At 22.8% G+C, this 14315-nt stretch overlaps 1 protein-coding gene across 1 annotated transcript; it reads right to left on the reverse strand.

Annotated features, from left to right (window-relative positions):
• Window positions 1-17: 17 nt before the first annotated feature.
• Window positions 18-12063, reverse strand: LOC129611459 (uncharacterized). Its single transcript, XM_055524637.1, has 2 exons — window positions 12027-12063; window positions 18-541 (listed from the first exon to the last, which is right to left on the reverse strand). The coding sequence occupies exons 1-2, from the start codon at window positions 12061-12063 to the stop codon at window positions 33-35; spliced, it is 546 nt and encodes a 181-aa protein (XP_055380612.1). The 3' UTR covers window positions 18-32.
• Between the last annotated feature and the right edge of the window lie 2252 nt (window positions 12064-14315).

Genomic DNA, 14315 nt, shown 5'->3' on the forward strand with positions numbered 1-14315 from the left:
AGGAATCCGCAGGTTTTTATACTTAATATAAATTACTTTGATTGAATTTCATTCTTAAAAATCCTTTTTGTAATTCTTTGTGGAAAATGTTTCTTTTTATGAGCGAAAAATATTATTTTTTTAGAAAATTTTTTACCACAAATTGAACAAATAAATTTTTTTATAGATTTTATTCCTTTTACATATTGCTTTGTATTACTTGCATTAGTTTTTGTGTGAATAATTTTCTTTTTATTAGTAGTACAATCGACTTCATCCAAGGATAATGATTGTGTTTCTAGTTGAACTTTATCGCATGAATCAATTGAACTTTCTGATGAAATATCAATTAAATCCTCATTATCATCATTATGTTCTTTATCAAAACAATTAGTAGAATTGATTGCTTTATTTTGTGCTGAATGTTTTTCTTTGTAATGATTTTGAAAATTTTCTAGACTTTCATATATTTCAATACAAAGTGTACATAAATATGAAAATGTCTCATTATTATTTATATTATTGGTTAAAATTTCACCACATTTTTTACCAATTTTTTGATAAAAATAATCACAATCTTTTACCATTTTAATTTTTTTTTTAAATTTAATTTTATTTACTATATTAAGAAAGCCTTTGTTTTAAAAAATATTCTGTTGTCTAGTTTATAATGTCTACAATAATATTACGGTCTGAAAGGATTATTTGACATTTAAATTTAACAATAAGAATATTGTAGTACAGTATTACCAGATTTTTTTTCGTTGTATAGCATTACCAAACTGAAAAAATTAAAAAGGAAATTGAAAATTTGTTGTATATGACCGTTTTATAGAAAAAATGTTAAATTTCTTTAGATAAAATTAAAAATAAATAAATAAATTAATTAATTTTTTGGCAAAACTTTTCGGAAATTAATTTCCAAAATGAAGAAACAAAATAAAACTAAGTTGTATGGCTATGTATAAAACGTTGTTAAAGTAATTTCGTTGACATCATCAAAAATTAAAATGAAAGTGTTTTTTGTCAGGTTCCTCATCTTTTTAGGTAATTTTTTACATTTTGTCACAAGGTATGTTTTCTTAGTTAAAATAAAACAATGGAGCAAAATATGTATATAGAATAAGAACAATAGGACCGACTCTGATTGTTTAGATTGTTAAAATTGTTACTCTTAAATTTGTAGCAAAGGCATAAAATTATAAAAAATGTTAGATTCGTCCTTGGTTAAAAATATTGGCATAATATGAAAAGTTTGTTTGAGTATTTGAAAGAAATAACAGGAAATTTTCTACTATTAAATATTTGAAAAAATAGGAAACACTACTATATTTTTGGTATTTTGAATTTAAGTGAATTTTTACGATAAAATTTTATAAAGGCAATATCAACACTCTTTTGTTAGAAATTCAGTTATAATTAAAAACAAAGAAGCATATAGTTGCTTTCTAAAAATTTTGTAAATTTCCCAATAACGGAATATTAACTATATAACTATATTAACTGTAAAACGGAATTCTTTTCTTCTGAAGAAATGTGCGCATTTTATAGAAAGCTTAAAATAAACAATTTTTTGTTGCCTAAATAAGTCGTTGCAGGATCTAAATTCATTTTTCAAGATAAATTGATTGAAACAACGACGTTATGTAGGTGGAGATATTACAAATAAATTCGATCCTGAACTGTTAAATCTTTCTTTTTTTTTTCTATTAGAAATCAAAAATTCCACATTAAATTTAAATCTATTTGATTTTCTTTTGATATACTTTTGGATAACTCAAATTGACTGTGAATATTTGCGTGAATTAAAATTGATTGTGAATAATAAAATAATATATATATATATATATATATATATATTTATGAAATTATAGTGTGTACGTAGAGAATACATGTGTCTGTGCTTATATGCACATATAACGCTATTAATAATAACGCATAGTTATTTTTTTTACAATGTATTTATTATACTATATAATAAAAAATCTGAAATATAGGTCAGTGAACAAATTTTGAAACTAGTTCACAATTATTATTTGTTATGATACCAGTAATATACCACCAACAATATTTTATTGCATATATTATGAAAATGTGTGTATTCTTATAAAGTATATTAGCTAGAAAAACAGGCATGAGAATACCTTTTCTTAAATAACTATATTATTATTTCTTATTTGCAATATTCAGAATATGTATGTACGCTCAAATATGATCAGCGATAATAATAGATTTATGATTTATATATGAGTAAAATAATATATAATTTAATTAAATAAATTCAGATCAAACCAATGGTTTTTTAAATAGCACATTTCTCTTGAACAAGATTAAATTATTATCATTAATGTTATTGGCTATATCAAAATTATATTATAAAATTATAATTGCATACTTTTAGGGTCGAATAAAAATTAAAAGATGCATTAAGTATTATTATAATAATATGTGAGAGAATTTTGCTAAAAATTCAAATTTTGTTAATTTTAGAAGTAAAACGAATACTATTAGTTTAAACTAATATTTATTATTATTAGTAATAAGACAACTATTAGTTTAAACGCCATCCTTAATAAGACAACTTTACCATCTTTGACTATGGTGTTTTGCAACAGAGTAAAAAAAATTCATTATTTTATGCGTTTTAGGAATTAAAAAAAAATTTGTTGTGGTTTCATTTGACGATTTTGAGAGACTGCTGCTTTAAAAGGTAATGGATATAGGTAAATGTATTTTCTTTTATTTTTGAAATGGGTCTTTTGCCAAAATTCATTTATACATATAAAAAAAATTCAGGTTTCTTTCTTAAAGAGTGTTGAAGTGTTGTAAGTAAACACGTACGGACGCACAGAGTAAATCTAATAAGCATATTTTTTTTTTGACTTTGTTTAAAAATATACTTGAACAAAAAAAAAGTTTACAACTTAACAAGCTCAATAAAATGACGATAAATCGAGCAATCAAAGAAAAATAAAAATAAAAAACAGTTTTTTTTTTTTGGTTATTTTCTATTTTTGTTTTTCTCTATCTTCTTTCAGCTTTTTCAAATTCAATTTTTTCTTCTCTTTTAAATCATGTTTAGAAAACAAATAAGCAAGTGCAATAGAACTATTAATAAGGTAGGTCAATTGCATTTGAAATTTAATGGGATCCACAAATAAGGTTCTTATTTTAGAGTTTTCTCTAACAATTTTATAATAATTTTATTGTTTTTTTATTTGTAATATTTTATTTGTAATATTTTAACAATTTTAAATAAGATTTTAATTTTGAAATTTTACACTTGTATTTTTAAAAAAGAGATTTTTAAATTGTTATTACAATTAATTAATGAGAGCAAAAAAACTACATTATCGATAGGCAAATTCCTATATTTAATTCCCATACAAAACAGTCCGAATTGTATGAACAAAAATTCAAAGGATATTATAAATTTCGCAAATATTTCGTATTTTGATTAAGACCGTATTCTTTTCAAAGAGTCAATTCTATATATACGATCATTTGCGTCAATAAAATGTTAACAAAATCATTAAAAATTACAATAATTTAGTTTAAAACAAAAGAGAAATAAATAGAGTAAACATGGGAGAAGAGAAAGAGTGAAAGGGGGAAATCAGAGAGGGATATTGGTTTTATTGTAATCTTTTCAATTTTTTTCTCACTAGCTAGTTTACTATTTTATTGTTTTATTTTTGCATATAAGCTCAATGTTAACTTAGATATTTTATTGTTAATTTTTTATTTTGCTTTTATATTGCGCTCAGCTACTTATGCAGTCATTTCGCGATTATAATGGTTAAAAGTTCAACATTTTTAATAGTACATATACGAAATGTATGGCTAATACTACAAAATAGTTAATAATAGCTTTCTTCTTGTTTTGTGTGTAAAGAGGCGGTGTTGTTATAAGAAACCAAACAAAAAAAAAATCTGTAATTTTATTTATTTTTTTCTTTTTCGAAACAGATGATTAAAAATAGATAGATAAATAAAAATAAAAGACGTTGTTCTAATAATTTTATAATATGGGTAGGTTGAAAGAAAAGTTATTATAATGCTTAAGAATGAAGTAAGAAAAGATTAAAGGAAAGTAGGTATATCTTTGTGTATGCAAAATAACAGAATTATAAAAAAAAAAATAAAAAATGAAATTAATGCCTTTCTAATTAACCGTAATAAAATACTTTACATTTTTTTCCAATTTGCACAAATAGTTGCACATATTATATGCTCATATTATGTGAGTATATTAAAGGTTTTAATATTTTATTACCTTTTGTTGTTACATTGAATTAATTTTTACTTATATATATTGTGATTCAGAAAGGTATACAACAACATATACCATTGGTTAGAGGGTCGAAAATGGGTAAAACTTTTGTTCCGGACTGGGTGCCAAAACTCAAGGGTTTCCGATTTCCAGGGATTTTAACGAATTTTCACGAAAGTTTTACTTATCCAAGTTGTTTTGATTATATCTTTATATAAAAGATAGGAACTTCAAACGAACAGTTTCTGAAAGGCCTAGTAAACGGCTTAAAATAAACATGTTATTTGATTCTGTATTTTATGTGCCTTCGGAATACCAAGCATTCGAACTTTAGGGAAAATCAAATTTTTACCTTGTTTTATTATTAATTTTTTTTTTTTATAGTTTATCCAGCTGCTTACGCTTTAATTTAAGCCCTCAAACATTAAATAAATTTTTAAGGTATGCAAGATACAGCACAAAAACCATTTCTATGTCAAGATTTAAAATGTCCTATCTTTCACTATTGCTTACTACTAAGCGCTGTAATTATCAACTATCATTAATTTTGGATAACGAGAGTCACTCGAAAAAACAGTTGATATTTTTAAGAGCCGTTATTTTGATAAAAAGTCTGAATTTTAATGTTCTTATTTAAATGTAACAAGTAATAAAATTGGAACGAAATTTTATACAAACTTTTAATTTGAAAAACAAAAATTGATTTTAAAAAATTTCAAATTTTGAAAAGAAAAACTAGAATTTTGTATTTGGAAAAACAAAAAAAAATCTAGTAATCAAAAATTTTTTTTCGAAACTTTTCTTGGTAAAAAAAATTGTTAGATTTTTTATTTTTGCCAATTTTTATAAGAAACGGTACCTATATGGTTTGAAATTTTTAAATGCATTTTTCTGACATTGGGTGCGATTTAAAAATTTGAAAAAAATATTTTTGAAATCTAGTCGCCATTTGGTATCTGAAAACATTAAAATTATGCAACTGGAGCAAAATTTTAAAGACATGCCATATAAATTTTGACATTTATTTTAATAGAAAAAAATTTTTTTATTAGGAAAATTTAATTTTTTTACACAAAATGGAGTTTGTAACTGATATGGTATTAAAATAATGAAGCTAATAAATAAATAATAAATACTTTAGCGGGATTAATAAATTTTCAACATATTCCGAAATTGGTATACGATTAATGCAACTAAAGAGGTGTTCCAGTAAAGCAATTAATTTAGAATATGCGATTTAATGAAAATAGATTTGAAAGAAGAAAAATATAGATTTTTTCCGAATTAGGAAATTAGGAAATTTTTGGATAAAGGAATATTAAGTTGAATATAATTTTAGTTTTATCAACATCTAGTTTAATTTTAATTGAATTTGTGGCTCACAATATATGTGTGGTTTTCGTGGTATATCTTCTGTAGCATAAAATTTTTATTATTTAAATTAAAGTTTAAGCAGCTGCGCAAAATTCTATAAAAAAATTTCAAGGTTTCAAAAAATTTCTTACGAAATTATCTGGTTAAAAAAAAACTTAAAAATAAAACAAATGAAAAATTTGATTTCCCCTAAAGTTCGAATGCTTAGTATTCCGAAGGCACATAAAATACTAAATCAAACAGCATGACTATTTTAAGACCTTTACTAGGCCTTTTAGAAACTGTTTGTTAGAAGAAGCCTTTATCTTTTTCGGAACGAAAGTTATAATCAAAAATTTGGTTAAGTAGAAATTTCGTGAAAATTCGTTAAAATCCCTGTATCTTGAAAACCCTTGAGATTTCGCACCTTTTCCAAAACAAAATTTTTACCCATTTTCGACCATCTAACCAATAGTATATGCTGTTGTATACCTTTCTGAATCACTCTGTATATATACAGCTATATATTCTAAGAATATGATAGGAGTTGCATTTAAAAAGATTGAAATATAGAACAAGAAAATAATTGAATTTCTTAAAATTCGTTTTTAATATATTTACAATGCACAATAAGAAAATTTAAATGAAAAAAAAACATTCTAGTTGTCGCACCAGTAGAATAAAACTGGCTCAATGTTACTTATAAAAAATTATCTTTATGAGATTTCTATATTTCATTAATATTTTTGCTCTCACTCCTCTCACATTATATGTGCATCTCTTTTAATAAAAAATAATTTTGTATATAACTTACTCTTTATTTTTCTATACGATTATGTTTTGACATCCGAATTTTAAGATTCAGATTAATTATTCAAGATTAATTATTTCAGTGCTTTAGACTATCAGCCCTATCTGTTCGAAGTTCTTAATTTCACTCCCTTTATCAACTACGAGCAACTTAAAGGACTTGTTAAAAATTGTAATTATTCAAATTGGTAGACTGAAAACTGACGTATTTCGAAAATTAATCGAATTTAAGAGAAACAAATAACTTTTTGCGTTAAAAAATTATACGTGAAGACTAGTTGTTCAAATCGCTCAAATACAATCGTAAAATAATTCAACTCCAATTAGTTCAAAACAAAAAAGAGAATGAGAATTTTATCTTACCATTATCTTCATAGTTTTGCAATATTTTATGTTATGGCAGTGATAATCTTTATAGGTGCAATATGTAAAATGAAAAAAACGATTTTGTTCTAGATTTTTTTTTTTAACAACAACATGTGTGAAGAAAATTGACAACATTAAAAGTTGTGTGATTTGATTTATTTAGGTTATAGATTGCACGAAATTTGAAAGAAAAAGAATAAATTATAGTTTTGTAAAAATTTAACAAGAAAGTGATAAAATTAAAGGGTAATTTAAAAGTATATCTGTGATTTTCCTTAACGATTTGTGTATTCTGGTTAACGTTTTGTAAACGTATATTTAATTATGTATGTTTGTTATGTTTCCGGAATTAGAAATTAAAAAAATTTCTTATTTTGTCATTTAAATTTAAAAATACCTATTAGATAGTTATTTTTGAAATTTTAAAAATTTTTAACTTGCTTACATTTCGAATTGACTGAAACAAATAAAAGATATTCGAATATTAGAAATGCAAGGAGAGTTTGACGTAAATATTGTATACAGTAGAATTTTTGAGAAATTTGCTTTGAGTTTTAAAATTTATGCTCACTATATTTATTACTGTTGCAACAATTGATAATAAAATTTTTGAAGTGGAAGAACATTTGTATAGGACGCAAAATGGTCACCTTTCTAAAGGGTTAGGCATATTGTTGAACAAATTATTAAGTGTTGTCATATTTGTTATAAGAAAATATTATTGTGGTTTAATAAAATGCCCATGGTGAATCAAAATCAACTAAGTTTTACGTTCACTTACAAATAAAAGGAAAATTTTCAAAATTTCTCGAAATTTTAGGATATCAAATTAATTAAGATTATTTTTTGTGAACGTCATATATAAATGAGATATGCGATTATAACTAGAGTTGCGAAGTGGTATAGGACGTCTTCCAAAATGCATATATGTAACAGAATTATATAAAAATAACGGATTACATAATAAATGGAATAACGGTAAATGCACAATAGTTTTCATTAAGATAAATACCAACAAAATATTGTTGCTCAAATATTTTAATTGAAGTTCGAAAAATATGAAACTAAAGAAGAAATTACACACATTAAATAGTAACCATAAATTAATTCATTTTAAATATAACAATATTAAATTCATATAAATTATAAATGATAAAGGTATTACCAATCATTTAAGAAATTTTAAAATAATAAAAATAACTCTGTTGGTATAAAATAATTAACAAGCATTACTCAATTTAAAATATATTTACAAAATTAAAATGCAGATCACTAACTGTAGTTGACTATATCTATTAAATTTTTATTTGTTATTTGTTCTATTTGTGTCCATGAAAATAACTGCTATTATTATTTATATTGTGCTCTAAATATTGTAAATACAATTTTTTTTTTTTATTTTATTATATGCATGCTAATATTTATGTTTTATAATAGTAGAGCATATTTTAGTTGCTTAACATAAAATATTAATGCAGAAATAGTTAAAATATTTAAAGTGAAGAAGAAGAAAAAAAAAACTATGTAACTTTTCTATTCTTGTCTTCTATATATCATCAATTATGTATATATGTGTAGGTTATGTATATATAATGTACAAAATAGTAAGTTATGCTGGCAATGTGCATATGAAAAGTAAGAAAAGAAAAAAAAAAATGTAATAATAAGGTGACCGCATTTTCTACGGGCACGATCTGATTAAACTGTGATAAAAAAGTAAAAAAAAAAAAAAAAATCTAAAAAATTTGTATTTTGTTTTAAGTGATAATTTTTTTAAAAAAATTTGAAAATAATATTTAGCCTTAATTAGCATTAAATTTGATCTTATTTATAGAGTTGATTTAGTTTTGATAATTTTCTGGAAATTACTCTTATAAGTAATAATTTCAAAATAGGAAAATAAAAGGAGAAAAAATTCGAATTATGATTTTAAAAAATTGGAAATAGTTAACAACTTTTTAGCTTTAGCTATTAAAATTAAATATTTTGTAAATAGGTCAACCAAATAACCCAATTTAATCTATTACTTTATTTCCAAATTTTTTCCTGTAAACGGAAAAGAATGAAAATTCCATGTTTAAGATTTAAATTTCTGATTTATTCTTATTAAATTTTAATATTTTGCCCCTTAATATATGCAAATTTTATTATAATTTATTTAAAATAGTCACTATGTGTGTTGCTTATCTGGCTATTTTGTTGGAAATAAAATGGTCAATGATAATTTTAAAATTTATTAAAATTTTTATTTAATTATTGTAGCAATTTTTATGATTATTTCGCAATTTACCTAGATTATATTTAGATGCAATGACAAAAATAATAACTTTTAGTAATATTTAAAATATACGTATTAAATGTATATATATATAGAATATTAATTTATAAAATTAATAAATTAATTAATAAATTAAAATTTAATTAAAAAGGGGACTTACCAGTTAAAAAGACTCCTTTTTTAATTTTATTCTTTTGATTGTTCAAGCAAAAAATTCTTATTGAATATTGTTTTTCTTTTCATTTACTGAAATTCACTTAATTAATTTTTTTTTCAATTATAATTAAATTAATTATATTATTTCATATAAATAAACTCTGTGACCTTCAGAATTATTTGTAATAATTTAAATTATATTTTTAACTTGTACGCTTTTAAAAATTTTTTAAGTTTACAAAAAAAATCTTATTTAAAATTTTATATGTGATTTTAAATATTTATTTAATGAGTGGAAATAAACATGTTGAATTTCGCTTAAATTTTTATTATATACTTATATATTTTCTTAAACTAATCCTTAATTAATATAAGTTTTCCTTTTATATTCAAACAATATTTAATTAATTCCTAGTTGCCAAAAATAAATTATTATTAAAATATTAATATTAATTTCTTGATTTATTGTCCTTTTTGAAATACTCACGCCTTACTATATGCAATTTTTTTTAATTTGAATTACTTTTGTTCATTTATTATAGTTTTAGGAATCAATTATAATTCTACAATAATTATTGTGAAATTTTAAAATTTATTAATAGTTAATTATTAATTAACAAATTGATAGTATTTTAAACACTAATAATCGTAATTTTATTACAATTTGAAGATCTTGTGTAATTTTTTATTTTATAATTTAAATTTTGTGCCTGATCGGTAATGTTTAATCGATAAATTAAGTATATATAGAAAATAATGAAGCTGTTAAATAATGTAATGGAAAATATATGATAGAAAATTTCCGTTCATTCGATTTCAAACAATTTTTATTTGCTCTTGAGATAAAATCAAAAATTTTATTGGAAATATTAAAAAAAATATTAAATAATAAAATAAGAATTTAAATTAAAAATTGAATAAAATGAACGTAAAAATTTTTTAGCAGTTTCTTAATGAAGAGTTTGTGAAATGACAAATTTTTTCGAGAAATGACAAATTTGTTTAAGAAATTTTAAAATAATCACAATATGAAATTTCGATTTCATAGAGAAATAGATCAATTCTAGCTGATGAAAATAACAAATTTCAAAATTTCGAGAAAACGAGAAATAAAATTTTATATTTTTTCTCGCTTATAGTAACTTAAAACAATGAGATGCAAGTTGAGAGTAGGTAAATAAAACAAAAATTAATCTAAATTGATTTGATTGCTGCATTTAATTTAAAGATCACAGAGTTTATAATTCTAAAATTCTAGAATTTCCAAATATTCTAAAATTTTTCTAAAAATTCACTTAAAATTCAATAAAAGAAGATCACACAGATTATTTAATTAATTCTTGAAAAAAAAAAAATCTTATTTTTCTTATTTTCCTTTCTTATTATTTTTTAATTACTCGTCAATAAAAAAAAAAATCATAAAATTTTCCCTTTATTAATTTTTTTTTCTTTCAATTTTTAACACCTTTTTTTTCTCATTTATGAACAATTATTTACACTCTTGTAATATAATCAAAATAATCAATAAAAATTAATTATTAAGTAGAAATAAAAAACAAAACAGCATTAATAATGTACAAAATATGATGTGTAAGAGTATACATGTTTGTATGTGAATACACTTATATTTATATATGCATAAATGTAAATCATAAAATACACAGCTATAATTATTTTAAATAATAAAAAAAATTGGAAAATCACCGTTTAAAAGCCGTTTAAAAATCGCGATTAATTTCTTTGGCACACAAAACGCGTATACCACCGCAAAGAAATGAAAAAACAAAAAATTGAAAATCAACCAAAAAGGTATAAAAGTAAAAAAGTTAAGAATTTTTCAAAAAAAAATTTTTGTTTATTACTTTTTTCTTGTTCTTTTACTGCTACTTTACGTTATTTTTTTTCTTGCTTTATGTTCCGGTGAATCGAATGAAAAATATATTGAATAGTGAAAAATTATTATGTGTGCGCGCGCTTTCAATTTTCATCTAATCGCTATGATGAATAAAATAGTAATAACATTCACATGGTGTGGTAGAGTGAAAGAGATCCAAAAAATCACAAAAATAACAAAAAGAAAAGAAAGAAATTCAAAAAGAAAATAGAATAAGAATTTATTTAAGATCGAAAATCAAAAAAGATCACAAAAAACAAAACTCTTCTTTTTTTTTTCTACTTATTGAAAATATGCATGTAAAATTTTTACAAACATACCAAGGCCTCGGTAATTTTTAAGTCTAAATTTTTAATCTTTTACATTCATTTCTCATTTTTCTTTATTATTACCATCGTTTTTTTGTTTTTGCAGATTTTGTATTTTACTCTTATAGTTGTACTCAACAGGTAACCTTACTCTAATGTTTTGGTTTTTCTTTTAATATTTTCGTTTTTTTCTTCTTTTTGCTAACATCGGTAACACTATCCTATACTTACCTATAAATATGTATAACATGTACAAAATAGATACTGTTGACTGCTGTGCTGACTGACTGTTACCGATATTCTGATGAAAAGCATAAAAAAAAACACAAAAATAATAATAAAAAAAAAACATAATTTTCTTTTCCTCTTTCTAGACCAACAAAAAGCAAAAAAAAAAAAACAAAAGAAAAAAGAACATCTTAAATGAGGGCATCAATAGTAACAATCACAGGGTACATTAAAGGTGCCATCTGGGAAAAAAGAACGGAACTTGTAAAAATCAAAATATTACAAAAGAAAAAGCAAAACAAAAACAATAATATTAAGAATATAAACAAAACAAAAAAAAGAGCAAAAAAAAGAGGAGAAAGAAAAAACAACAAAATTTACAATGTTGATCCATAACAGACAGCGCAAGATCTTCCATGTTAAAGAACTATCATCATCATAAAACTTGCTATATAGATAGTAAAATAAAAACACAAAATAAAAAAGAAGAAGACAAAAAAAAAAACAAAATAAGAAGCTAAACGGATTGTAACATTTTTAGTTTAAATACAAAAAAAAAAAAGAATAAAAAGCGGTATAATGCAACAATAAAGTGATTTAGGTGACTGTGTGTTTATGTTTATGTTATGATAGTGTATATACAGAGTGTTGCTATTAAATAAGTGTCCATAAAGTAAGTTGTTAATAGAGACACTCAGCGCATAAGTGGCCTACTTGTAAAAATCACATTTTGAGTAAATTGCGATTGAAATATTTTAAATACTTAATTTTTAAGAAAATTTTTAAAAGGCAAAAACAAACTTATATCAAAATACAGTGAAAAGAGGAGTAAACTAAGTATTTTGGAAATATAGAACGATTCTATAGGCCATTACAGCTCTATTGAACATAACAAATTATTTTTGCAAAAATGTTGGATAGGCCACTAATGTACTGAGCACCTCAATTGAAAACAAGTGGATTTTTTTTTTGTCAATGGTAGATTTTATTGAAACATTACGAATCCCTTCTTTATTCTATGTAATAAGCACGTAAAATAGCACATTTCTCTTTCAAAATTTAAGTTACATAATATTTATTTAGCTTTAGTAAAGTTTATATAATAAAACCGATTTACTATATAATTTTGCATAAACTTTGGAGAAATCTTAAAACAAAATTTTATGCTAATATACTTGACAGAAAGCTATCTGTTACTGATTAATTTATTTAAGAGAAGCTATACATTTTTACATTTGTAGAGAATGGAGAGCTGTTGCAAAGAAACTTAATTCTAATAAAATATAATATTTACCAATAACTTATAAAATTTTTTAAAGTATATTATATTTATTACAAGTAAACACTCTGTATATACATAATGTAAGTATAAATGAATATTATATACAATGAAAACATTTTAAATGAATATAACATGAAAAATTTAAGTGAATCAGTTAATAAAATACTATATGAATGTTATAAGGGTAACCGGCCTATCATTATATTTATATTATTATCATATGTGTATATTTTAATTACCATATCGTCGAGTCGACGTATGAAGGGCCATAATGTACTAGTTTAGTTAAAAAAAATCATTATCACGGATCTATGAGATTTTTACAGAAAATATTTTCGGTGCTTAAATTTGAAATCCAAATCTAATCACAATTAGTTATGCGGCAAGTTGAGCTACAATACAATATACAATAAAAATGTGTAGCGCAAACTATTTACGAAACTAATTTGGAAAAGACCCAATAAAATATCTTATTTATTTAGATATAAAAAGCAGATTTCAGATTTATTATTCTTTTTTTTTTTTGGACTTCGTTGGTAAAACATATTTTGACATTACATTTTAGTAAGTGTTTTGTAAAATCTGATATTTAAAGGTTTCTTTAGTCTCAATGAATTTGGAGTCAAATTTTATTCTCAAATATCAAATATTATTCAACTATTTCATTTCGACATTTCAATAACATTTGATAAAACTATAAAAAATGTTTTGCATGTATCCACATTTATTATTAATCTGGCAAGTTTAATTTTATGTATGTGATATACAAATAAAAATTTTTGCGATCATTTTATTTTGATATTTTATATTTCATGCTAAATACGAATAATAAATAAAACTAAATATATATGTAAATATATACCTTTATATGAATGAAGAAGAGAAGGTAAAGTGTTACACGAACCGTTGGAAATGCACGGAAAATCATAGTTAAAAGAGAAATATAGAAAAGTAGAAAGTAGTAAAGAAAAGTCAAATGATAACTGGTGAACATAACATTTAAATTGCTTTGTTTTATTATGATTCTATAGTTTTTTTTTTTTTGGTTTTGTTTTTCTGAATGGTTTACCATTATATTATGTGATTAATCTGTCTTGCCATTTGGTAGCAAAAATTATACTAACAAAAATATTGTTAACTGACATGAAGGAAAACAACAAGAATATTTTTATCACGATCAACTTAGAAAAACAATTAAAAAAGAAAAGAAGAAGAGGAACATAAGAATAGGGAAATATAAAGTTGAAATGTTATTCGAATACACCTGACTTCATTCATTTTGGATGTGATGGTATGGTTGGTTATAAGTTTTTGGAGAAATGCATACTTTATAAATTTTATTAAATAATTTAACAAATTTTCAATAGATTTTAGGCCTTAGCATATTT

The sequence above is a fragment of the Condylostylus longicornis genome, unplaced genomic scaffold (assembly GCF_029603195.1).
Source record: "Condylostylus longicornis isolate FDR11 unplaced genomic scaffold, ASM2960319v2 ptg000049l, whole genome shotgun sequence".
In the NCBI taxonomy this organism is placed as follows: Eukaryota; Metazoa; Arthropoda; class Insecta; order Diptera; family Dolichopodidae; genus Condylostylus; species Condylostylus longicornis.